Below are 27,354 nucleotides of genomic sequence, written 5' to 3'. Positions count from 1 at the left end.
CTTGAACTCAGGTGCGCTATGTTTACGGAAATGCAAATGCAACATCCTTGCTCAATAAAATGTTAGATGTATGGGTTCTCCAAAGCAAAAAAGAAGAGTTAAATGTGACATTGAATGTTTTTGTTACAGTTCAGCAGGCACACGTTTCCATTACGTGTGAATTTCACACAACTAAATGTCAGCCTGTGAGTGAGTGCTCCTGATTGTGTCCAGGAGCACTTCAGGAATTCTTTGGGAACTCCATAAAAATCGCACACATGCTGATTACAAGGGGCACAGCTTTTTACCGAACAGATGTGGCATCACCTGATCGTTGTAAGAATGAGGTTGCACCATGCTAGTGGAAATTACTTATTTTCTCGAAATGTGTTTTTTTGTGAAAATGTTGATGTGGTCCCTCAACCATTTCACTGAACGAAAACACCAGTTGATTACATTTGCAGTGTGTGCATTTTTTGTTTGTACTGGGGTAAGTAAACCTGATCAACATAGCTTTTTTCAGCCAAACTTTTGAGAATAATGTTCACACAACTTCAAATTCTCAGCCATTTGACTATAATTTTTTTTTTCTTCTCTTAAACATGTAGCGCATTCTTGGTGGACTTCATGGAGCTTGGAGCAGGTCATGAAGTCTACCATCTCTCACCATGATTAGATTACAAACCTACACTTTACCAACCAAATCCAAAATGCAGATGCTTTAATACACAATGAACACCCTGAAGATGACACAAAGGCTAAGAATACGCAAAGCAATTTAACTCTCTTAGGACTTCCTTTGGAGCCGAGACAAGCCATTTACCTGCTTAGGTGGCAGAGACAAGATCTCTCCCACACCACTAGAGTAGCCTAGAGGTCCCCATCAGGTCGGTGGGAATTTTGTGTGAAAACATGCTTCTGCCAAGAGGCAAGAGCACTTTTTCTAAAACCACACATCGCCAGCTGGCCCACTATGCCATGGTGGTGGGGCAGCATCTTCTTCGTTTTCCAATATCAAACCACACAAGCAGGGTTTATTTTCTTAATGGGAACAATTGGTGTGCCTTTTCTCCAAAGACAGACCGCAGTGCTAAGCATGCTGTGCATGGTGGTCCCAGACAGGAAATCATCCTGCTGACATTGTGTTAGAAGCCACATTCTAAACAAGCATTGGCATAGCCAATAGGTCTCGCCTTTGGGACCTTATAAGTGTTTAGTTATCGAGCACAATCTCCTTGGTGCAACAACATCACCTGTTGCATGGCTAAACACTTATAAGGTCCCAAAGGCGAGATCTATTGGCTATGCCAATGCTTGTTATATGTTCTACAGGATGTTGATTATCTTGGTAAGTTTTCTGTCTGTCTGTTTGATAATCCTAGTCAATGTTGAGGTGTGGGTGAGCAATTTGTCTCACAGTACAGCTTTGGCCATGTCCCAGACCATATCCCATGAGTTATATGTGTTCATATTGTCCGTGAAATAATTGTTTAAGGCATTCTTTATCGAGTTTATCGAGTTTCTAAGTACTGCAAATTTTGAACACCTATTGTCTGGAAATTAGGATGTTTTTTCTAAACCAATCTTTTGTAATTGCTGTAAAGGAGTGGTTGTAAGAAATTGGGTTGTTGGTTGACTAGGGTCTGAGCGCTGGTCAAGCAGCAATCACAATCCTTGTCAGGATAAGGCACAAGTAAACCACAAATTAACATGTGCTCCCCCAAGGTATCTTGGAACATAGCAGCCAGGCTTAATTTGAAGGCACTGTGTAATGTATTTGCGCACCACTTCAAACACTAACACAGTGAAACCACACCTCAAAAGGAGCCCACAACTGAGTTAGAAAAATAGAATTACTTTTAATAAATGAAACAAGACAAAAGCTATAAAAAGCCAATCAATAGAACCTGAGATTTTGAAGCTTAAAGTTTTTTAATTAAATAGTGCCGAAATGGTGTATTGCGCCAACTGTGGATATCTGGTTGCACCGGACAGGGACATAGTCACAAGTTGATGGGGCATGGGCCAGCCACAGGGACCCAGTTAGGCCGTGTGAACAAAAGGATCTTCAATCCTGGTCTGCAGATCATTGGGTGCATTGCGCACCCGAGGCAATGCATTGGTTCTGAGATGCGGCGAGGCTGAGTTGGGAGGTCCTGTTGCATCAACGTCGATGATCCTATTGATAGGGCTTGCAATGCGAAGTTCGGTGTTGGAGATGTGACGCGCAGTTGGGGCGATCTGTCAGTTCTGAAGAGCTACAAGGCTGCGATGTGTATTCCATCATCGTCAACGAAGCTGCAGTTGACGAGATGCATCAGCAGTGGCAGTTGGGAAGGTGATATGGGCTGTGGGGGTGATGCGAGTCATTGCCACAGATCCAATCCACTCAGCAGCGGTGATGTGTCAGTTTTGTTTGGGTTTGAGCCAAGCAGCAGAGGAGAGATGTATCAGTTCTGCTGGATCCACAGGCTGGCAAAGCACCTTAGGCCCACTTCCAAGGGTCCAGGACTGGGGTGGCACAACTCAGCAGGGTAGACTTACAGATTGCAGAGTCCACATGCAGATGCAAGATTGTTGAAAGCTTGTTCATTTTGTGAGGCTTCAGATCAGGAATCCAGCCAACTTGCACTTGGAGTCACTCTGTGGTCTGTGTTCAAGGGATGCAGGTCCAGTCTTTCTCATCCAGGCGGCAAGAATGCAGCAGGCAGGATGTCAGAGCAGTAAAGTAGAAGTCCAACAGAGTGCAGTCCAGCAGTTCTTCAAAATAATTAAACAACAGGGGGTGGTGATGGACAGAGTTTCTGAATTAAGCAGAATACTCTCACCCTGTCAAGAGATCAGGGCTTAATCCAACACAGTTTTTTAGCTCACTGCACCATCCCAGCTCAGAACCTGGCTATATGCAAATTAGTCTGTCCCTGGCCTAGTCCCTGGCCCAGTGCATCCTGGGAACAGGGCAAACCAAACTACCAAGCCAATTCTTTCACTGGGAAGGAAACAAGCTTCCGGGGACCGGTTTCTGGCATTTCAGCCGTCTGGAATCCTGATGGTGCAATGAGCAAGGGACTCACGTCTGAGTATACCCTTCCACGCTTATGGTGGACAAAATAATTAAACAACAGGGGGTGGTGATGGACAGAGTTTCTGAATTAAGCAGAATACTCTCACCCAGCAGTTCTTCAGCAGTACAGCAGTCCTTCTCTCGGGCAGAGTATCCACAGGCCCAGAAGTGTACTGAAGTGGTGGTGTCTGGGGTCTGTCTTTCAAACCCTGGTCAGCTGGTTCTCGAAGGTGGGAGAAGTTTCTAGACAGTGATTGATTTTGAAGTGCAAGGAATATCCTTCCTCCTCTGCCCTTGCTCCAAGCTGGCTGGAGTGACAATGTAGGGTCATTAAGCCCTTTGTGTGTGGGCAGGTATAAGTGAGGCTGTGTCCAACTCCTCCCTCCCACCATGCCAGTGATGACCCTTCCAGTCACACCTAAGCTCCCATTGTGTGTGGCTGTCTAGGAGAAATACACATCTCCCAACTGCCACTACATCCGATCATGTGATCAGAAACTGGTTGCAGGCACCAAATGGCTAAGGCAATAAAGGGGAAGTGTAATTTAAAATCCGACTTCATCATAAGTTAGGATTTTAAATTTGAATTCTAGATATGCCGAACATGAACTGGTTATTGCTTCCCATTTAGAAATTACGCTTACAAAATTTTATAACGCAACTCCAGTGTTATCCTATAGGAGATATAGGCCTTGCAGTAGTGAAAAATGAATTGTAGAGTTTTTCACTACCAGTGCATGTTCTACTTATTAAATACATTGCACCCTGCCCTCTAGACTGTTCAGGGCCTTCCCTAGAGGTGACATATGTATTCAAAATGAAAGTATTTTCCACGCAAAAGGTTTATTTGACTGGGTCAAAATGGCAGTTTAAACTGCACACATGGGCCCTGAATTGGTAGGCTTGACATAGGCTTATAGGGCTACTTAATTGGGTGGCACAATCAGTGCTGCAGGCCCACTAGTAGTATTTCATTTACAGGCCCTGTGTACATGTAGTACCATTTTATAAGGGACTTATCAGTAAATTAAAGATTCCAATTGGGTATAAGCCATTCTCCCATATTTTATATGGAGGGAGCACAAGCACCTTAGAACTGGTTAGGAGTGGTAAAGTTCACAGACTCCTAAAGCCAGCAAAAATGAATTCAGCAAAAATAGGAGGAGGGTGACCCTGCAGAAAGGGCCAGGGCCAACATGGTCCAACGAGGTTTCAACACCTATTTTAGTCGATACAACGTTAATAAGAAAAAAAGTAAATTCTCAAATGGGATCCATGGGAATTAGACCAATAAGAGTCAATCAATCAGGAGTTTGTTAAAGCGCGACTACTCACCCGTAAGGGTCTCAAATAAAATCTGACTTCTAGAGGGTCGGATGTAAAGCTTGTAGTTGGTTTCAATGAATTGTGCTGGGCGGCAAAAAATATTAAATTGTAAGAAAATAAGCGAGTTTGGGGGGGCAAGAGGATCCTAGATCAGGGGAGGCTGTGGGAAGAAAGAGGAATTGTGAACATGGAGAAAGAGGGAGAGCCTCTATGGCATTGCAAAGCAATGTATGACATCAACAGTGGAAGGATACATAATCCAATCATAAAACTGAGAGAGTGAAGGCTCCTGGATGAAACCAATCCAACAATATGAAGGAAACCTAATGAATCAGAGGCAAGTAAGTGAACTAGACAACAAAGTCATCCAATCCTGAGCAACCGCTGAACTCTTAGTATACGTAGTATACGTAATGTATTGGAAACAATCTAAAAATGAGTGCCAAAGATCAACACCAAATAAAATGTCCCTCATTACCTTTTATATAATGGACCGTTCAAATAAATACTGTAGATGGTTTCATCACAGCTAATATGCCAGAGAGATCATGTGGTGTTTTATTAAACTTACCAGTCAAGGACTGTAACTATATGTGGCCGGCAGATTAAAATGAATCACTGCATTTTACAGGACAGATCACCAAATAATTTGCTACTGAGTATCAGTGTTCATTATTTAGGAAGGAGATTCGAATAACACATTATGCACAGAATGAGAACCAATATTTAATGGGACTTCTATGAGAAATAACAACCCTTAAGACAAGCAAGCTTATTTAGATCCTGAATAAAATACCAACATCCAAAACAACAGAATGAGGCATGCCTATCGTCAGGCCTGAAAATCACTTACAGTTGCAGTTGAAGACTTAAATTCCCCTTCTATGCTTCTAGTCTTGCTGTGGATTATGTGTCATAGACTTAATATCTCAGTCTTTTGGCTAGGAACCCATACCAGTGCATTACCGTCATTGTAATATACTGACTGCAAATCAAGGCGCTTCGTTTATAATGGGGAGTTGTGGCTTCGCCCTTTCAGTTATGAACCCAGGTCAGGAAGAATTCCTGCCCTCGGGCAGCTGCGAACTCACACTGCCCGCAGGGTAGCACATTCAAGAGAAATATGGGGAAGTTGTTTGAAGGTGCTCTGTGTTTCTATGTGCAGCCGGCAACTCGAATTTTGCTCTCTTTAAAAAAGCTCTGAAAACGTATCTGTTCAAACTTGCTTTTTAGGCTGTTCTTTTTTTTTGTTATGGCCCTTTTGCATTTATCTGCGCCAGGATACTCTGGTAGTAATTAAGCACGCTACAAAACTGCATATAACATAACATATATAACATAACTCGCCTGCACATTTAAAAGAGATTAGAGATCCCCTTGCAGGCGGGTCAGTGAGTGCCTGCACCCGCCTGCAAGGAGATGTCTGGGGGTTCCATAGGACCCCCTTTCATTCCTTTAGAGCAGAGGTCTTCAAACTTTTTGATGCCAAGACCTCCCCTGTCAAAAATCTTAATGCGTAAGGACCCCCTCCTGACAAAAATTTCTGGAACCTTGTGCATTCATCCTCGACAACCATAAAACTCCCCAATTCCCATGGCAAATCATTTTTATGTTGGGGAACGATATTAAACAGTGTTTAGCAAACCAAATGGTTGTGGGTGACTGTGGATTGGTATCAGAGGCTTACTACACAGTGTATTTATTTATTTATTTATATAGCGCAAACGGACAATTGCAACATGGAGGGTAATACAATAAAAGAGGTATGAACAGACAATAAAGGGGGTCACAGTAAGCGGTAACGAGGAGCAGTAACAAAAGATGGTACAATGGAAGTAGGAAAACAGTGTCTTTGAGCAGATGAGGGTAAGAATTTATTCATAAGGAATCTTTTGGCTTAAAATTCGAACGCCGTCATTAAGGAGACTCTCCATCAAACAAAACGTCTCCAAAAAGAACAATTCAAAAAATCACAATGATACTTTTTCACAAATAAAACATATTTTGGCAAAACATATTTGGATTTTAACACCTTTCTGAACTAAAGTGATGAATGTGCTTGTTTTTCTCCAGAGAGACAGTCAATCTGTGTTTGCACCTTATAAATACCAGTTTACCACCCAAATATGGCAGAAAGCAACAAAACGGTGACTGTCCAGCTTTGCAAATAGCCCTTACTGCACAGCAACACGTGTCGCTGCATTTTAGTAACTACTGAACTGCTTGAGCTATAAACAGATTTCTTTGTAACAATCAGCAGCTTATGCGGCAGAGGATTGATTATGTGGCAAATCTATAATTATGTGACAATCGCTGCGGTTGCACAATCACATAATTCCGGTGGCCCTGGGTATAATGGCTGTAATGCATGGGCTGCAATTTTAGTGCAAGGCATCCGAGGAGAACCATACTATATTTCATGGGATGCTTATGGATTGGCTTTTACAGCTGCTTGGAACTGGAAGTTGTTGAACATCATTCATCATCATTAAAACATACCATTTACAGTCATTAATGATGAGCTGTAAGGTCCAAGTAGGATGCTTTCTTTGAATCCAGAGTAGGAAGTCGTCCGTTATTCTTCTTTCACACTATTTTTCAAAAAAGGTTTTATTTTTAACATTATGAAAACAGACTCTTCTATTTTAGCAAGAAAAGACTCCTAGTTATATTAGTTTGCTGCATTTGTTTATTTCAATCATATTTGGGGGGCAGCTGGAGGGCCTTGAGAGTGTGAGCGCTTCGTGGATCAAAGGTTTTGCTAAAAACTAAATATTCTGTAATTTTTTTAGGTCCTTCACCATCAGGTAGCTACATATAAATTAAGGGTCAGCTTAAATAAAAACTAAATTAAAAAAGTGCTACTCAGTGCGCAATACAATATAATACATTATTAAACCTCTAGTAGTTAATCCACCTTAATAAATGGTCTGTGTTTAACTAGAGAGCCACAGAATTAAATCGTATTTCTATGTGAAGCCTGTGTCCATATTAGAAGATTGTACCATAGCGTGAAAGGGTCCTTATTTATAAGGTAGAATCAAGCCACTTTTAGTGGCTTAACGCTACCTTGTAAATAAGTAACCAAAGAGTGAGCAACCCAATATACCCTTGAGGGTTTGGGCAAAAGATATGGTAGGGTATAAGTACCTTCAAGGGATTTTGTTATTATATATTTCTAACAGAATTACAAACAATACTTGGCAGCCCTATACACATGAGACCGATAGTGCAAAGCAACAGTCAGCAAATGTTCAATCAATATACATAAGTCACTTCAAGTGATCCAATATAGAAGAGAGGAGAAGGTGTGTATGAAAAAATATAGTATTTAATACTCAAAAATCGATTTGAGACAAGGGTAAAGAATAAATAACAATGTTATAGGAAGAATATTTCAGATGTAGCAATCAAACAAAGTCTCTTTATAACAATTGTATGCGCTTATCTGCCTGTTCACAGTTGATTTGTTGATTAAGCAGACAAAGCGTATATGTCGACGTTTTGGTCTCTAATCTTGAGTTGATGAAACCATCCTCAGGACATGTAAGTCATATCTTGAAAACCCTGGTAGGCTGAAGTCTTGCAGCCTTCAAAGGTAATATATTGATGTTTAAAAAGGCGATGGAAGATGCCTGTGCAACAAATATCACAGGGAATCTTCAGCTTGAATTATTTCAGTAGGTTGGAGTCTTGGTGCCCACAAGGTTTAGAATGGATAATTTATAAATATTGACCTACTGCGCAAAAAGATGTCGCAGAGCGTCTTCCACTTTAATTTGAATGCTTGTGGGAGACGAAGAATCTGAATGGAAACTTCACTTTGGTTGCATGAAGTTATACTGACGGTTGGAAGACTTTCCATTCAGATTCTTCGTCTCCCACATATAGATTAGGAAGATAGGGGTACAAACCAGCAAGCAGTCACAAACAGAAAACACGAACCCGCAAGTGCGGTTCAGAAAAAAGAGGCAGGGAGTGTCTGCAGTTGCAGGTATTTGGTGCGCAAACGTTTAATTGCACCTGTCTTCAGCTTCTGAGCAGGGCTTCTGGCACCACTACTCATTCTTTCACAAATTTAGCACTGCATGCAGGTATATGCTCTTCGCTCTGCTGGAGGTGGTGAGGGGAAGCAGCCTGGGTTTAAATAGTGTTCTTCCAGTGCCTCTGGAAGAACACTATTTCCAGTGCTTCAGCACATAACACATCAGCTCTCGCTCTTATGCCATAGGGTATAATGTTTTGTTTTTGCTCTTTTCTGCTTCCAAATACAGAAGGAGATCGTTGTGCAATTCTGAAACAAGGCAGAACAAAGGTATGGACTTGCTAGTGGCATGATGGTAACGAGAATATTCTGTGAAGTGTCAGCTTTTAATTACCATTCAATACACGGAATCATGCTTTTATTGGCATTGATGAGTTTCTTACTTTGGATATGCAGTCGGCAACATCATTCACAATGTTTCACCTATTTATAACATGTTCTCCGCCGGTCACTGTACTTGCCACCATCAGGACCTGTGCATCCCTGCTGTTTTGTTCTGTGCGAAAACAGACTGCTTTTCCAGCAAACCTTCTCCTGATGCACAAAACCTTCTGGTCTCCGGCATTAACAATTAGTTCCTAATATCATTGTGTTTCTGTGGCTGCCCAGTTTTTGGTCTTTGCACTGTCTACTTTGCTATTGGGAGATGTTTTGTGTTTGCATATTTGTGCTTGCTTGAGGCACCATTTTCCTTGTTGCAGTTACCCCAGGCTAGTACGCCTACCTATTTCAAATTTCACAAGCCGCCACTCGTACAATTCCTACAGCATATTGTATTTTTTTAGTCCTTCTAAAAAGAATGTAATACAGCAGGTCTGAAAGTAGTTAAAATGTCATCAAATGATGTGAGTACCTGTTTAAAAACAGCCTCTATAAAAGTGATGACATACCTTCAAGGTGTGCTGTAATGTTTGTCCGGTAGGAAGCCACAATGGAAAATTGAACATTGACAGAATGGGAAGCGCTCGACAGTAGGCCAGGAGATCACTTGCAGGTGCACTGTCATGCGCTATCAAGGCAAAAGCCTGGATATAATGAAGCAGTTGAAGATGTACTATATGACACAGAATCTCCATTCTCCATCAATTACAGCTCTAGACAACTGCCAACTCTTAAGCAAACTTAAAAAAAGTTTTATTTCCAATGCTTCCCCGTTTCCCTCAATGAATCCAGGCTGCATTTAAAACAAGAAGTGTACTGTATTTATGTGCGATCACAGACATGGTGGTCTACTGACCCGAATAGGCCGCCATCCCTGTAATAGCATCCAATTGAATAAACTCGCAATTGGCGACCTTCCTCATGAATAGTGATGAAGTAGCTCTTATTGCAACCCACCCCCAATCCTTATCTTGTCAACCAATCTATTATTAAATATGTTCGTTTGCAATATAATTTTAGTGTTCACATAAATACTGGTTGCGAATTGTGACCAGTATTTTGCAATGACCTCTAAATACATCTGGACCTTAATTACTATGAGCCATCTTGAAGATGAAGGGGATGATTAGAGAAGATTTTATGAGATGGGATATTGATACTGATTTACAACTTTTTGTTACACTTTTCCAAATGACGGTATAATCAAGACCTTAGGCATGTTGGCTTGGCATGAACTAGCACTGGAATTGAAGGATAGTGATGGTAAGGTCACTACCTCTAATTTGTTTAAACACAATTGACAAGCTTTAAAGCTGTAGCTGCTGACCTAGATATTCCAGAATCAAGATAAAAAGGCTCTTAAGCAAATCTTTCTATGCAAATACTGCCAGGATTTTAATCTCCATTCTCCATCAATTACAGCTCTAGTCAACTTCTAGAAGGAACGTGGGTATGTACTGTTTCAACAATGCTTACTACCTGAATAGTGCTCCTCAGTCTTCCTCGTCCAGTGATATATCTATATTGTAGTATTTATTTTATTTGACTAGGCAGTCATGCAACAGATAAACAATGATTTGTGCAGTGGGGGTCTAGGTGATTGCAGTGAATGAGGCCTTGCCTGGCTTATGAATTTGTCAGCAGCAAAGAATGGAAAGAGAGAAAATGTTAAACCCTTACCTGAACTGGAGATTCCGTCGTATTAAGGCCAGTGACATAAAATCCCCTCGACCATGTTCATTTTCTCCACAGTATAACAGCAAGCCATCATCGGCTTCAGCCTGTCAATGCAACAAGGGAAAAGACAGTGACTGTGTGAAGGACACATTAGGACAGTAACTTTTTGGATTGATAGGCTTTGTAAAAGCACTCGGATGGTTGTTATGGGGATGAAAAATAACAATCACACGTCAACAGGTTAAAGAAATGTGGAAAATGATGCATTAGAGTTGCTGACGGTGCATAAGCTTATAAATAGTAACATCTGCACCTATTCAGTCATTACGTTGTTTTATTTTGTTTGTTATGCACATCAGATCAACGCCTATACAAGCTGTTAAAACAAACAATTGAGAATTCTTAATATTATTAAAACATATGGAATAATTGACTGTACAAAAACTATATAAGATTGCAAGTGCAACGATGTTCTTTCAGTGGGCAACTTAATAAACTGCAATATGTCAGACTATGATGATTGAAAGGATTGTTAAAGCAGCAAGCAATTTATTTTGGAGCTAAAAAAAAAAATAATGTTTGCTATAATTTATTAAAAGACCACCTAGTGTTCTGTCCTCTAATCTAGCACTAGTCTTTTTAGGTAAAATTCTAACTAACTCTTCAGCATCTTTGTTCAAGGTATTGTTGGGGCTGTCTCAAGGTATTTTGGCACAATGTGCAAGCACCTTTTTAAAATCCAGCCCTTTTTCGATATAGGCAACTGCATACAACACTGCCCCCAACCCATAATGTTCCCTTTAACACGCAAATGAACAAGCATTTGCAATGCAATAGGTCTCGCATTAGGAAAGTTTGAGCTATTAATATTGTAAATTACACATTTTTTATTTATGTTTTGTTTTCGAAAATAGCAAAATTAATAGCTTTTTCATTTACAATGCCAATAGTTATAACTTTCGCAAATGTGACACCTATAGCATTTGTAATGCAATGTGTGTTGTATTTACGTGACTTAGTAATCACAACATGAAAGCAACACAATTCACATCGCCCAGACAGGCTGGGCGATGTGAATAAAACAGATTTGAAGAAACACTTCCATCGAGGCTTCGGCTGCATATGTTATTTGTGTTGCTTTCATGTTGTGATTACTTACAGTATTTATACTGCCATAAGTTGACGTGTGCACAGATCTATGTTGTAACAATAATATATGGATCTTGGTCCTAATGGGAGGTTAGAGGTTCTCCTCCTTTCTGTGGCACCGTCATATAAGTTACTTAAGAACATAAAGTTACGTTACACACGGGAGGCGCCATTTTCTGATCGACAGGACAAAAACCTGTTTCTTGCCTTATAAAAAGCTATGGCCGTTAAGTTTGGAAGCATTTAGTCGTATTCAGTTTTCATGAAATGAGACAGGCATAACACATTCATTACCAGTCATTTTTCCCATTGCTAAAACATGAGAGTTTATTGTCTAAACAAAATGTTTAAAAAGAGCAAATTGTGGAAACAAATATCTACTTAAATGTAATCAGCTAAAAGTAGTTTTTATGTGAAAATGTGATAGCATGTCCTGGGTAAGGGAAGAGGAAATAGAAAGGTCTTTGCATGCTCTGCAAATGTTACAAGGTAAGAGCAAGATTTACAGGCCTGTTTTCAAAAAAACAGAGCAAAGCTCTGAGCTAAAATGCTCTGCAAATGAAAGGGAAGCTTTGCCAAACATGAGTAGGAAACTAAGAAACAAAATTGTGCCACAAAACGAACAGATAAGCACCAAAGTGGAAAAATACCAGTAGTTTGCCACTTCTCTGTTGGAGAAAACAAATGACACCAAGTAGGGACAAAAAGGAAAGATTAAACACTAGCAAGCAGGCCTTTTTAAAGGACAATTGAAGTAACAAATACAAAATCAATGGGCGGGCCGTACCCCCACAAAGTGTATAATTTCTCAACGAGACCGTGCTATTGCTGTCTAGGCTAACCCTAAATAAGAAGGTGTACTAGAATGGATGCCTGAAACGCGCAGTAATTTTACAGATCACGGGGAGAAAAACGTTAAAGCCACATAATGCCTCATCTGATCTATCATGTTTCTAAGCATATTAAATCAAGTTCTTTGCTTTGCCTTTTTTGTACTCACGATGATATAATAGGATCTACAGGCCTCAGAATGCAAAAGCAAAAACATAGACTCGATTTAGCATGTTCCAGGAGGTCTGCCTCTCTGTGGTAACTTAACATAACATGTATATTTTAAAAGCACACATTCACCCAAGGGTATCTTGGAGCTGAATAACAGATGCTTATTTTTACCAACTCAATAGTACTCAATTTATCGACCTCAGAAGGATGAAAGGCTGAGTAGACCGACCAGGATTTGAACATGTGACCATGAGATCGAACACAGGTCGCTACAGTGAATGCACGAGTCCACCAAGCCACCAGACCCAGCTAAACATAGATAAATAAACCCACAGCACAGAAACTGGCAGACACAAATCAAACCATAAAGCCAAAGAGTATATAGTTTGCTGATTGCGAAATGCTTTTTACCTCAAGTGAACTAATGTCAGGTGTGTCACTTTCAGTCAAGCCTTGCTTCAGAATACCTAGATTGGTCAATGTAGACACTTGGGCGCAACGCAGATTCAGACGGATAGTCTACTTTTCACTATTACACGTGTTGTTTTAAAAATCCCAGTAGCCAAACTGCAGGGGCGCATCCTGTGTAGAGGGGTGGGTGGAGAGAATAGGGGTATTTGAGGTATTACACCACCCTAATAAATATATTATTTGGTAAAAAGTTTGGCACAGGAGCTTTCAGTCTAGTATGGTTAGGTGTTCGTCGGATTTCACCTGGGATTTTTAAATACCCAAAAACCCACACGCACCCTTCTGTTTTGAAAGATCTTAAAACGGGTATCACAAGTGCCACAGAGCCCTTGACGCTTCCACCCCGGCGATGGCAGTAGAGTAAACATGGACTTTGTTTGCATCCAGTTGACTCTGTCTATATTTGTTTGACTTTTTTGCCAGTGCCCGTGTGCTAGTCATCTGGCCTCAACCACCAGCGCTCCTGCCTCCGAGCCTGTAACGCGGCCTGTCACTCAGGTTCGCGCTCCCCCGCCCTGTCATTCAGGCTCGCGCTCCTCTGCCCTCTCTCCCTCCTCGCGGCAGGTCCCTGCCGGGGCGCGTCCTCCCTCGCCCCGCCCACGCTCCGCCTGCTCTATGTCTTCTCCCCAGCCGGGCCGGCCCTGCAGCGCTACTCCCCGCAGAATGATGCCCGAGATGCGTGTGCTGTGGCTGCTCTGGGCCCTGTGGGCCCCTGGCTGGGCCGGCATGTACTCCAGGGAGGACCCGCTGGTCATCCTGGACTCCGACTCGGCCCGCCACCACCTGCTCAACTCCAGCAGCGCCTGGTTCGCCGAGTTCTACGCGTCCTGGTGCGGGCACTGCCAGAAATTCGCCCCCATCTGGAAGAAGCTGGCCTTGGATGTTCAAGGTAAGAGACCCCCCCCTAAGACAGAACGCGAGACACACAGCCACCCCATGATTGCTACCCTGTATGAACACGCACCCCTGCTAACAGAACTCCCAAACCTTTTAACTCCGAAGAGACAGCCCACTTCTCAGTAAACCACCCCAAGCAAGAGACTCTCCAAGCGAGAGACCCCCAGCAAGAGACTCCCCACTCTGACAGCGAGATCAGACTCCCCCCCACCCCCAACACACACACAAACTGGCTGGCCTCTAAACAACCCTCCAGTCATGTTTCAGCCCACTGTAGAACACTTTCTGCTTAACTATCAAAGGCGAGAGACCCTCAGAGAGAGACCGCGCGAGTCAGACCCCTGCGGAAAAGTCCTCCACGACACCCTCTAAATTGACACCCACAATCATGTTTCGAACCAGCACTGAACGCCGTTCCCATAGTGCCATTCACAGCGAGAGACAGTCAGAGAGACTCCACTCTGAAGGCATTGAAATCCCACACAAACCTTAACAATTTCTAAAAGATTCCCAAACTTGCTTCAGCTCCGAGGCAGGCATGATCCCCGGGATGGCAGTGCAGCACGGAGCGGGCGGCTTCCCTTGTGCGGTGCGGCGCGGCCCCGGGAGGTGGGGACACAGTGCGCTGGAGTACGCTTCAGGCGTACGTGGCGTACAGGCAGGCACAGTGCGATTTAGTACGCTTGTAAACGAGCCGCACTTGGAATCCTCACATGAGGTGTGGCTTCGGGGGCTGTAGAGTGTGAGCACGTTTTCTTCAAGCCTTTTCCGCGTTGTTGACGCCAGCCCCTATGATGACACATAAATGAAAGCAAAACTGACACGCGCACGTTACACATGAATGAAAGCGCAACAAGCAGCCAAGGCGCCAAAGCGCGCCCACGAGGTCAAATCTCCGGCAGGAGAAGCGCGTGTCAGTCTGCTGTCCACATTCCCCCCAGAGTGATAACATAAGTTGTCGAGCCCTAGACAGCAAAAGCTTCGCTTTTGCTTTCATCTAGGCTCGACCTAAAAAATGTATATATAATTTACACCTCATAAGAATCAATGCTGCCATTGGTCAGTCAAGAAACAAAGGTATCTTCTGGTGTGCCCTATACAAAAAATGTATATAGTCAATAGTATAGAACAAAGTTATAGTAAAAAGGGAAAATAGGCAAGTAAGGCTTTTCTTTGTACTAGACATTCTGAGAAATGTATCCCTTCTGTTCCTAAATATGTCTGTTAAGAAAACTAAGGCACAAAGAGGTAAAGTGTTTTTCCAGGACCACAAAGTTTGCTTATGTGAGAAAAGCTGAGATTTCATCCTGTTTTCCTTTTTGGTGAGTATGCAAATAAGACCTGTTGTCAAATCTAAGTTGCCTGCTTGTATTACTTTTACACATACATTTGCGATGTGTTTTAGGTTTGTAGTCAAATAATTAAATGTGTTTCTCTGTTAGAAATTGATATGTTCTTCAATATTTTCTGAGAGCTGATTGCGCCAAAGTACAGTAGCTGTGGTAATTCTTGTGGAAAAGGAAAGAAAAGAGAGGTACTGAGGCCTAATTGTGCCTACTTGACCATCTGTGCATGCAAAGCTCAGGAATGGGAGTTATAGGTGATGGCCAACATGAGCATCATCTAGAGGTGCAGAGAAAATGTTGGTACAACAGACATGGTGCAGGACCATACTATAGATGGCTAAACATAGTGCCATATGCATGTGTGGCCCTTTAATGGCAGTTCTTTCAGGCTAATAAAACTACCCAGATTACATGACTTCTGAAGTTCAAAAATGTAGTGCTCGGTACTTCCACAGTGATCCAGTTCACAGGACACAAACCCAATACGTTTTCAGTATTTCATTTAGTCATCTTTTTTATTGCCATCATATAGTGGGCATAGAAAAATAAAATGATTTAATTATTCCTCTGTCACCTCATCACAGTTATACGACTAAAGGCATGTATGCCATGGCCAACTCTTGGAGACCCCTTGTATGGGGAACACACACAGCCTAAACCTGACAAGCAATTTCCTCGCTGTCCCATCTTTCTCTCCTCCTTGCTGAACTCCTAAAATACAAAAAACATATCTACAGAGAAAAATCATCCTTCTTCTGAGCCCAACTTGATCCCTCCTGAAATTGACCCGAAGAGCTTTATACCATCATAAAACAGCAAACCTCCACTTTCCACAACATCCTATTTATGACTCTATCAAATGAAGTGAAAAGTTTGCTTGCATCAAACTCTCAGTGGACCGCGCCACCTCCTCCCTCCGCATCAAAGATCCCACGTCTATCAAAGATGGCTGCCTCACTGCCACACTCCCAACAACTGACGTTCCTCCCACACTCACCTCCTCAGTGAATCAGAGCACCAACCTCAACCTTATACGACCAAACAACAATACATCCTGGACAAAATTTGATAATGTCTTGGAAGAAAAATACATCAAAATACTTGCATGTATTAAGCCGACTTCACCTCTCCCAGACACTGTCCCCTCCTCACTAGTCAAAAATCTCATGCAAATCATTGCCAGAATAAGGTCCAAAATCACTTGCTCCTTCCTTTCTAGTGGCTCTAAGCCAACCTCTCTTAAACTCAACCAAGTCACCCCCTCATCAAAAAAACAGACGCCGACACAAACATTATTCACAATTACAGAACAATAACTAACCTCTTTCTTTATGTGTGCTCTCACAACTCAACAACCATATTGAAAAATTCAACCTGCACGACTCCTTTCAATCTGGGTTCAGGAGAGGAAGTTGTATAGAGACTGCAATCCTCAATATCGTGGAGGACCTACACAGATCTGGGGGCAATGGACAGGCATGCATCCTAATCCTTCTGGACCTCTCCGTGGCCTTTGATACAGACAACCACAACATTATCCTACAAACCCTCTGTCAATGTGCAGGCATTGATGGTACTGTCCTTCAGTGGTTCACATCATACCTAAACCAATGATCCCTCGTATTCAAACTAAATAATTCTACCTAACCAGCAATCTTAATCCCACAAGGAGTACCCCAAGAATCAATCGTATCCCCTACCCTGTTCAACCTCTATATGGAAGCCCTTGCAGCAATCCTGAATCAAGCCAAAGTTGCCTACCACCTCTATACAGATGACACCTAACTTTATGTTAAAATCTCATCATCCAAAGACATCCAAACCCTAAATCACACTCCAAGAATGGTACAATCCTGGCTGACTAAACTATCACCCACCTAAAACTTAATTCACAAAAAATTGAACTCCCCCTCATCCAACCTAAAGGGAAGTTGCTTCCCGTCTACAACTGGCTGGACAACCTAACTGCATTAAACTGCAAACTTTCTCTCTCGAACTCCATAAAACCTCTTGGGATTACACTAGACAAAACCTGAACATGAAAGACCACATCAATGCCTCAACATAAAGTGCCCTATTCTCGTTGAAACTCCTAAAAGGACAATCAAACCCTTCATTCCCCAGGGAGATTTAAAGACTGTAGTGGCATCCCTAGTCCTCTCCAAGCAGCCGCGGGCCGTGGAGGGAGTTACGGTGGGGCAGGGAGGCGGGGAGGGGGAGGGGCAGGGTGGAGAGGGCTAAAAACCGGCATATGGATAATTACAGGTAAGTAAACAATTTAAATAATAAAACGAATTTCGTAGCGAGCACTGCATCGCATTTTGCCATGCAGTGCGCGCTACGAAATTCGTTTTATTATTTAAATTGTTTACTTACCTGTAATTATCCATATGCCGGTTTTTAGCCCTCTCCACCCTGCCCCTCCCCCTCCCCGCCTCCCTGCCCCACCGTAACTCCCTCCACGGCCCGCGGCTGTCTCCAAGCTAGACTACAGTAATGCCACGATCACTGGTTCCCCAAAACCTACCCTATCCCTATGAATGCTGCACTCAATGCAGCGACTAGACTCCTCTATGGGGAGAGCTACTTTGACCACATCACCCCCACTCTAAAAAAAACCTCAACTGGTTACCAATTGAAGCAAGAAGTATATTAACCCATAAGGCTCTCTTCACTGAAAAATCTATCTACCTTGCAAACAAACTATCAAAAGCTGGCTGAAAGAAAACTTTGCCAAGCTCTAACACCCTACTCCTAATTCCACCCAAATTAAAGAATGAAAAATCACTCGCACGTTTGTTCTCTGTGAATGCACTTAGAATTTGGAATGCCCTGCCACAGGATCTTCGTACCACTCAATGTTTCCTACACTTCAGGAAAAACCTAAAACTACTTTTTCTCAACAAATACCTAAACCCTACCTACTAAACGATCAAAGTCCTTGAATTCAGGTCCCCCCAGCACCCAATGAGCTTGAACATTGTCACCTCTGGATAGAATTGTGCTAACCCTGTTACCCCTGTGTGAAACCACCATCGCTACCTCTGAACTGTTTTGTGCTTCCATTATACCACCTATTGTATATTTGTGTATTGCATCATATTTTTAACCTGTATTCTCTCTTCTAATGCTACGGTGCAAACTCTGTAAAGGCACCGGCTGCGCTGCCATATGCCAAAGTGAAAGGGCAGGAATGCACAATATTTAACCAATATGGTGAATTCCTGTTCTTTTTGCCTGCGCTGCCACTGTTTTGGCAGCCTAGCACCAACACAGCCATCTTGCACCATGGTGCAAGGGTGCCTCCATTGCAGGCAGGATTAATGTTGTGCAGGAAGGGGTACCTTCCGGCACAAAACAATCCTACGAGGTGTTTCCCTCTTTCTATTTGTGCTGCAGAATGCAGCACACATGGAAAGAGGAAATAATTTGGAGAAATAGATATATTTCTCCTTGTACACTTCGGGAGACACTCGATTTGATGCTTCCCCAGGTTTACACCACTTTGTAAATCTGGGGCAATGCCAAATTGCATTGGTGTTGCGTGGGAAAACCCACCGCAACGCCCATGCAACGCAACCCGGGTGCAGAGTAAGGCGATGCAGCGATTTGTGCTGCGATGCCTTACTCATGATTTATGAGGCCACTCAAAGCCACGCAGGGTGTCTCTGCATTGCTTCATAAATCTTTATGAGAGCCCTGTATCTTGCATGTACCACTTCACGGTGTGCAAAAGGGACTCAGGGCTCTCATTAATAAGCTCCTACATTTTTAGCTTCAAATCAGTAAAGGCTTTCTTCACTCCTGCACCCTATAGTTGTACTTTGTTTATCTGTGAAAAAAACTTTATGTACATATCCAGTTGTTCAATTAATATGCCATACATGGTAAAGGCTTTAAACATTCTCCACTCTGGCACTCCTTGCGTGTGACGTTCTGAAACGAGTGCAGTGATCCAAAAGAGGTCTCACTAGTGACGTTCACCTAGGAGGCAAAATTAAACAATTTCTGATGGTTCAATTTTTCTTTACTCTCCCCTGGAGCCAGCCTGCCCACGTTTTGTTTGTCCAATTTTAGATCATCTCCTTTCAGTGGCTTTTAAGAGCGCACAATCTGTCCTATGCTGCTCTTCAAGATGTTCGCTACTTCGGAGGGATGTTGTTGTGCATTACCCTCCGCAGCCCGCAGCTTGATCAGTCTTGGAACTTTCCTAAATCAAATCTCATTTTTCCTCTCCTGGCCTTTGTACAGATATGCTGATAGGTTTATCTAACCTGCCAACTATAACACCACCAGTTGTGTAGCAATGCTATCATGGGCTCTGATACAAGCAAGCGAAAGAAAGCAGTTTCTGTCTTTTATTACCTGATTCTGTAGTCATAGACAGACATAATTGGTAATTGGGGTGCAGAGGACCCGTCCCGCTGCTGTCCCCCGGTGTGACAACACGACTGTGCAAAAGATAACTAAGACCAGTGGTTAATTTGGAAAGGAATAATTGTTGGTGGTAATACTTTGGCTTAGAAGCCCACGGCTGATGCTATTGAAGGTCAGGGTTCCAAAAATCAGCTGCGCAGCTTTGATTCCACTTCATACCTCTTTAATTCTCCACCACGCACTCCCTGTCCCTTAATCGCAATCTTGCACGTTGTTTTTTTATATGGGCTTTTCCCATTTGTCACTGTTTTTACATCTTTCTCTTCCGTCTTCTTTCTCTCATTTGTATTTTCTCACTCTCTCTGAATCAAAGTACCCAAAAATTAGTGCCGGTGTGCCCCACCAGCAACCATCAGCTCAAATTAAGCACTGGTTACACCCCGGGAAACCACTCGAAAATATTAAGCTCCACTTACAATCTTGCTCAACTCTGTTTCCTGTAAGAACTGGTATTGTAAGCCACGAAAAATTGCGTAGCCCGAGTATTTGTTAGCAATATAATCACCAAGTAAAAGCTCGCAAAAGTGTGAGGACGAACTGTGCAAACAAAATAGTTTGAGCGCCCTTCCAAGTTCGAAACCTAGAATCTGGCACAAAATGGTGCACTTGTGCACTCTTCACAACCATTATTCATTGTGTGTGAAATTCTCTCCCACGATTGCTCCAGATCACGATCAAATATTCACTAGAAGGAGAGAAAATCCTAAGAACGAATAAGATGATCAGTATGTCTTTGTTGTCATCAATAAAATATGTTAGTTAAGCAACCATAAAAAAACACTGCAAAGTCCCAGTGACTGTGAAAATATATAGGTTACACATGAGCTGCTTGTTACGATATACGAAATTGACAATTTGTTATATGACCGCTGGATGGCAGTACAGCAGCATCAAATATAATGGTGGTCTGTAGAATTGAGGCAATTTAGTAATAACGTCTTAACAAAGCAGTTATTGATTTCAGAATTCTGCTTTGATATTTTCTTCCCGTTCCCAAGCAGTGTTTGAAGAAAATCGTAAATAAAATGGTTTGTACTTAAGTGCTATGTTTTATTTTTTCTTGGATGTGGCACATGTTGCATGAACTTTGCAGGAAAAGTAGAAGATATTGGAAGGATTTGGCTACGGTACCGAGATTTAGATGCTTGCTGTGAAGAGGCCATTTTTTCGAGGCATTGTGACTAAGATACGTTTTAAAGTTAAAGAGAAACAACTGATATGGAGGTACCAGTAAGTAGGAGCTAGGGGAACCCGTTTGCGCGCGCGCTAAAAACCTTGGGCCCATGTACAAAACCAATTTTGCGACTCGCTAATCAATTAGCAACTCGCAAAATAGGTTTTGCAAATCGCTATTAGGAAGGGGTATTGGGGCACATGCATCATTGTAGGAATTTGCGATTCCTAAATTGCGAAAATTAAGGAATCGCAGTTTAGGAATCGCAAATTCCTATGCATCAAAAAATCGCAAACATTTTTGCGATTTCCTAATTTTCCTTATTTGCGATTCCTTAATTGCAAATCGCAAATAAGGAATTGCTTTACATTGATTCCTATGGGCCTAGAGGCCCATAGGAATCATTGGGAAGGCATTCTCATTTTGCTAATTCGCAATTAAGGAATCGCAAAATGAGAATGCAATTTTAAGGGTGCAGGGGGGGTCCAAAGGACCCCCCTGCACCCCTGGAATGTCATGTAAGTACATTTTACTCACACACATGTCCCAAGGGCATGTGTGTGTGTAAAATGTAAGTTTCAGAAATGCATTTTTTTGCATTTTTGAAACTTTTCGCAAATTACCATGAAGGTTCACTTCATGGTAATTTTCCCCTTCCTAATTGCGAATTCACAATTTAAAATTAATCATGCCTAGCATTTAAGAAATCGCAAATTTTGCGATTTCTTAAATTGCGATAAATGAAAAATAAATGGTGCATCCCAAAAAGTGACTTTGGAATCGCAAACGGCCGAATTTTGCGATTCGCACCGTTTGCGATTCCAAAATTGCTTGATGCATGTGCCCCATTATGCCTGCAGTTAATTGCGCCTTCGAGCAAAGGAGAAATGCTTTGGTTTGATATATATATATCCACACAGAGTTGCCCTTTAGAAGATGCCACACAGGTAGGGGTTGACGCACAAATCACAGGCAGCAGGTATCACAGCATGTGGCAGACCTCTCAGACCTCTGTGCTCTTGATAACTGGCAGTTACTGGCAACAAGGCAGGCTGATTGAGAACATATGCTTTATTTCAATGAAGAGTCCCGCCCTTGTGGGCGTTACAAACAGGCATTGTGGTTAAGATAGTCCGCAAATAATGCCTCAAGACTCCAACGTTTGTGTACCTCAGTAGACACCACACGCCAAGGTCAGTTTGAAATATTATACCCTGTTGGGTGAGAGCGCTGCCCACAACGCTGCAAGCCAGCCAATATTTCCCTGTGACTGAGGCCTCCTCCTTCCCACAGAGCATCGGCGATTCCAGACACTCAGAGTCCGCTCAGCAAGCGGCGGGGCACCTTCGCGACTGGGCTGGCCGCTATTGAAATCCACACAGAGTTGCCCCAAAGAAGATGACGCACAGGTAGGGGTTGACCCACAAATCCTCGCAGGCAGCAGGTATCACAGCATGTGGCAGACCTCTCAATGCCAAACGCGTTTCGAGGAACCTCAGTGCTCCTGATCACTGGCCGTTACTGATACCAAGGCGGGCTGATTGAGAACAGATGCTTTATTTCAATGAAGAGCCCCGCCCTTGTGGGCGTTACAAACAGGCATTGTGGTTAAGTTAGTCCACAAATAATGCCTCAAGACTGGAGGTACCAGTAAGTGGGACAAGGTGGCAACTTCTTTGAAGCTTGCCGGCCTAGGAAAGCTAATCAGCAGTTCATCCTGTGGGAGGGGGCGGGGGGTGACACCCTCTTCTCAGACAGGCTTTGTTCCTGACCTCCTGAGAGCAAAAGGCTCTCACCCTAGTTGGTCAGAAACTTGTCTGGCAGGCTGGCCAAAACTAGTCAGCCTTCTATGTGCCCTCTGGGTGCATTTATTAATAAATCCAAGGCAATCACAAGGAGATGTCGGACTGAAGGCTAAATATTTTCAAACACTCACCCCCAGTCACAGATCTGGGTTGAATCTATCATCGTTCCTTAGCTCACATCGCCAACCCAGTTTGGACCCAGTCATATGCAAATCAGTCTTGACACTGGGTTGGAGACAACACAGCAACCACAAACAGAGATAAGATTTAATTCTATTTGAGAACAGACTGGCTCCAACTTTTAATTTATAATGGGTGGGTACACAAAGCATAAGACCACATGATTTATAAGAAATTACTTAGTTAAGACAGAAGCAGTGGTTTACAAGCACTACAGGCTCTACATCAGACATGAGGTATCAATAGATCACTGATGAGTAGAAATTTGGAGAGTACATAGGCTCAAAAGGAAAATATACCATATGAGTCGGCCTGCCATTAGTTTAGAATAGGGTTTCGCCCTTTTGTCTTTTGTTCTTAAATTTTTAGACTACAGGGGGACGTCCCCACTCTGCTGCCGGGTTTAGAGAAGTATCAGTGAAACCCTCAACAATAATGCTGGGCACCGGGGTATGGGCTCCCTGGGGTAAAATGTTTACAGGGTCCACAGGGACGAATAAGGCTTGGGAAGGGGGCCACATGGCCACCTTCCCCTTATAAAAATACAAGGCCATGGGGATGGAGTCCTTGAGGCCAAAATCAGCCTGGGGAGGGCTTCTGTGTGCCCTCCTCCCCAGGGCAATAACGCTGGGCCCGGGGGGGCAAGGTCCCAATGGCTGAAATCAGTCCCGAGAGGGGGCCAATATACCATCCTCCGCCTAAACAATAATGCTGTGATCTGGGACCGAAATAGGTTCGGATAGGGGGTCTGAATACCTCCCACCCCCTGGTATTTACACTGGGCCCCGGGGGATGGGGTTCCCAGGGCCAAAATTGTTCTGGGGAATTGGGGCCACACGTCTCCTCCCCTTAAACAATAATGGCACGCGCTAAGGGGAATGGTTCCTTTGGGTCAAAATCAGCCCAGGAAGGGGGGGGGCATGTGTGCCTCTTCCCATTAATTTAAAAGAGTGGCCCTAGGGGATGGTGTCCCCACGGCCTAACAAGGCTTGGGGAGGAGTGGAACATGCCCCCCCTCCCCTTACAAAAATACACAGCCCTGAGGGATTAGGGCCCCAGGGCCCAAAGTGGCTCGGGAAGATCCCCCTTCCCTTTTTTATTTTCAAACCTTAGAAATTCACTGAAACGCGCAAGTTAAAACTAACATTATAGTTGGGTGAATTTGTCAGAGACAATATTCATGTGTTTAACTAAAAAAAACACAGAAATTCACTGGTTGTAGTTAGCAGCCTTAACTATAACTTGCGCCCCTCCATGTACATATACGACATCACTCATGAGATGTTCATCGACACCATTTATCACATCACTGATGACATATCAAATATCATTCATGACATCACTGATGACATCATCCAATGCGTTTGCTAGTTTGTTTTATAGTTCACATAGTGGTGAGTGACTACCATATTACTTTTCTACTTATTTTTGTACATCGGGGGTCTAGCTAATAGGTGTTTTTTATAGTTTAAAACGCTAAGGTTGTCACAGACAAATTCACCTAACCATGACATTACTTTAACTTTTGTTTTTTTTAGGAAATTTCTAAGGTTTTCCATTAAAAAAAAGAAAATAAAAGATATTTTTATTACACCTATTACGTTACTTTATACTTCGTTTTTTTCAGTGACTATCTATCTATCTATCTATCTATCTATCTATCTATCTATGTATTATCTGTCTATTTAGCTATAGATAGCTAGATATCTATATATACATATATATACATATATGTATATGTATATCTATATGTCAGAGGCAGTAATTGGTGGCAATCAGGCAGAGGTTTCTACAAATACAAAACATGCAAAGCATGTACCCATGGCATCAATACCAAAAGTTACAAGGATGGATTTAGTGATATAGTTCATCCAATATCACAGGTATTGACATGCAAAACCGACCATGCGGTATACGTCCTGCAATGCCCCTGCCCGTTGATGTACGTTGGTAGTACAAAACTCCCTGTACACCAACGTATTCTTCAACATCTCAGAGCAATTTCCAATGGTGACAACACCTACCCTGTTGCCCGCCACTATCGCGAAGCTCACCAAAGTAATAACAAATCATTGACTTACTTTGTGATAGATAGCGTGAATACCAACAGATGGGGTGGTGATAGAGAAACCAGATTGAGGAAGCTCGAAACCAAATACATCCTCTTGTTAAACACCAAGGCCCCAACAGGATTAAATATTACTGAGGATATGTATACATGTTTACTTTGAAAGATTAGAAACACAGGGACCTACATTATAACAACAACATCCTATAGAAACACGGGAGAATCTGGGCTGGGACAGAGGTTAACCATATTTGTATCTATGGGATGACAGTTCGCTTCCTTTATTGAATTGATCTTGGCACTGTGGAATCGAGTAGCAGCTGCTATATGTTTGAAAAAAAGTAAAAAAAGAAAACAAGTAAAAAAAGCAAATGAGAAAAATGAAAAACAAAATAAATATTTACATATATATAAGTCTAAATGGTCCAGCTCATAGGTCTTTATCCCTGAGTAGCTGATTTGATCTATATCGACTTGTTTTTTAATATGTTTTGCACTATTTTCACTTTATTATGGACATGGATGTAAACGAATGTCAAACATCTTAAGTAAGACTACAGAGTAAAAAAACAATTAAATATGATCATTTAAATGCTGATAATCGCATTAACATCCTCTATGAATAAATTGCCCTAGGGCAGAGATATGTTTACATTTGCATTACAAACCTGCAATGATTTGCACAACCAATGTTATGATTTATCATTCAATTGTTATCATAATGGCGTCTCTTTTGCACTATTGCATGAGTTTCAATTAGTTATTTAAGCACTTTAGCAGGAGCACTTTAATGTAAAAATAATGTAAATATGTAAATGTATTGAAATAGTATTTATTCTATTTTCATATGCAATTTCTGAGTGGGATGATTTTCTATTATAGATTTATTTATTTTTGTATTTGACCAATAATAACGAAGCTCAAGATAGTCTACCTATTATGAACCAAACGGTATTTAACTTTTTGATTTATATATTACAATTTATGTATGCCAAAGATTTGCTTTCTAAACAATATGATTGTAACATATCTAAAAGCAAGTCAAAGCGGAATGTATTTCTTCCATGTCTATTTTTAAAATCAAGCATGTGATCAACTTTTTTCAACAGAGGCTGTCTCTTTAAAAGAATGGCTCATTATGTTTGACACTGTCATGTGAACAAGGCTCCTCAGAGCCGAAACGTCATGCGATGTGCTTGCACTAAATAAACGAATTGCACGTACTTGGACCGTGTCTGCGTCTTTCTGTGGAGTGGGGGAGACGCCTCACCCTGTGGAGATCGAGCGCTGATTCATTGTATATATATATATATATATATATATGTACATATATATATATATATATATGAATTCCAAGAGGTGCTCCGCGGGTTGCTTCAGGCCCCAAGGGAGGTGGCGTGTACTCCGGTCGAGCACGCCGGTAATCCAATCCTTATGAGTACACAGTAAACACGCTCTCAGCGGCAGAAAATACACGCAAAACTAGTTCAGTCCAAGGGTGTTTAATCACTAACGCAGAGTTCTCAAAGCTGCAGAAACAGTTACGGGCCCAAAATAGGTGCAAAGATTACTTCTTTATTTCGTGCTGGTTTTCAAATCGCCATGACGCGTTTCGCGCTTCTACGAGCGCTTGATCACATGACACAGTACACAAACAGGTATTTGTTTAAATAATCACATTACAGGGTCACATGCTACAGCCCAAATCACACATAGACATAAAAGAGTTTTGTAGTTTAGAAAGACTACACATTGTTTACCTCCATTAAACGATACAATGATCTAATAGATTATACTTTAGGCTGTTTATTTAAATTAGCAACAACATGTGCGAATTTAAATAAAACCAAACTCCTGTAAAAAAGTCAAAGTGCAAGTGCAGAGAACGAACAAATTATTTGAAAACCACAAGTTGATATTGTGCATTGGAAAGCAGCTATGTACACTTTTCCAAGTTACTGATGGAAATTACTTTTTTTGTTATTTTCTAAGTTTGTCATTTTTTTATATTATGATAAGGTTATTACTTATTTTTCAAGTTCAAGTTTCAAAGCTTTATTCAACAGCATTGTCATAAAAGCATTTTCACCCTACTCTATACATAATAAATACTATTCTAATTTACAACAATTAAAATACACATTGAACATAAAGTGCTGTCGGAAACATATTTAAAATGTACAACCGCTTAAAAATAGAAACCTGATGCAAAAAGTGAGTAAAAAATCATCTAAAAACGTTCTGCTAATTTTGAACACAATTCATTGAGATAAAGTGCGGGTGCGTATAATCCATGCCCAGCCCAAGTATTTGGCTAGTGCAATGGCGAGACAAGGGGAGCAATTTGTTCTTA

The 27,354-nt window shown here is 42.0% G+C and overlaps 1 protein-coding gene across 2 annotated transcripts in view; it reads right to left on the bottom strand.

Annotated features, from left to right (window-relative positions):
- The window catches only part of EGFLAM (EGF like, fibronectin type III and laminin G domains), a 639,867-nt gene that overhangs the window by 109,734 nt on the left and 502,779 nt on the right, over positions 1 to 27,354 (bottom strand). For both annotated transcript variants that reach the window (XM_086960551.1, XM_086960552.1), the window contains exon 11: positions 10,476 to 10,576. In XM_086960551.1, coding sequence (XP_086816677.1) covers positions 10,476 to 10,576 — 101 coding nt within the window. The remainder of the gene's footprint in view (positions 1 to 10,475; positions 10,577 to 27,354) is intronic.

The sequence above is a fragment of the Lissotriton vulgaris genome, chromosome 3_1 (genome assembly GCF_964263255.1).
Source record: "Lissotriton vulgaris chromosome 3_1, aLisVul1.2, whole genome shotgun sequence".
NCBI classification, from domain to species: Eukaryota; Metazoa; Chordata; class Amphibia; order Caudata; family Salamandridae; genus Lissotriton; species Lissotriton vulgaris.
Note: the sequence above shows the minus strand (reverse complement) of the source record. Positions and strands in the feature narration are given on the sequence as shown.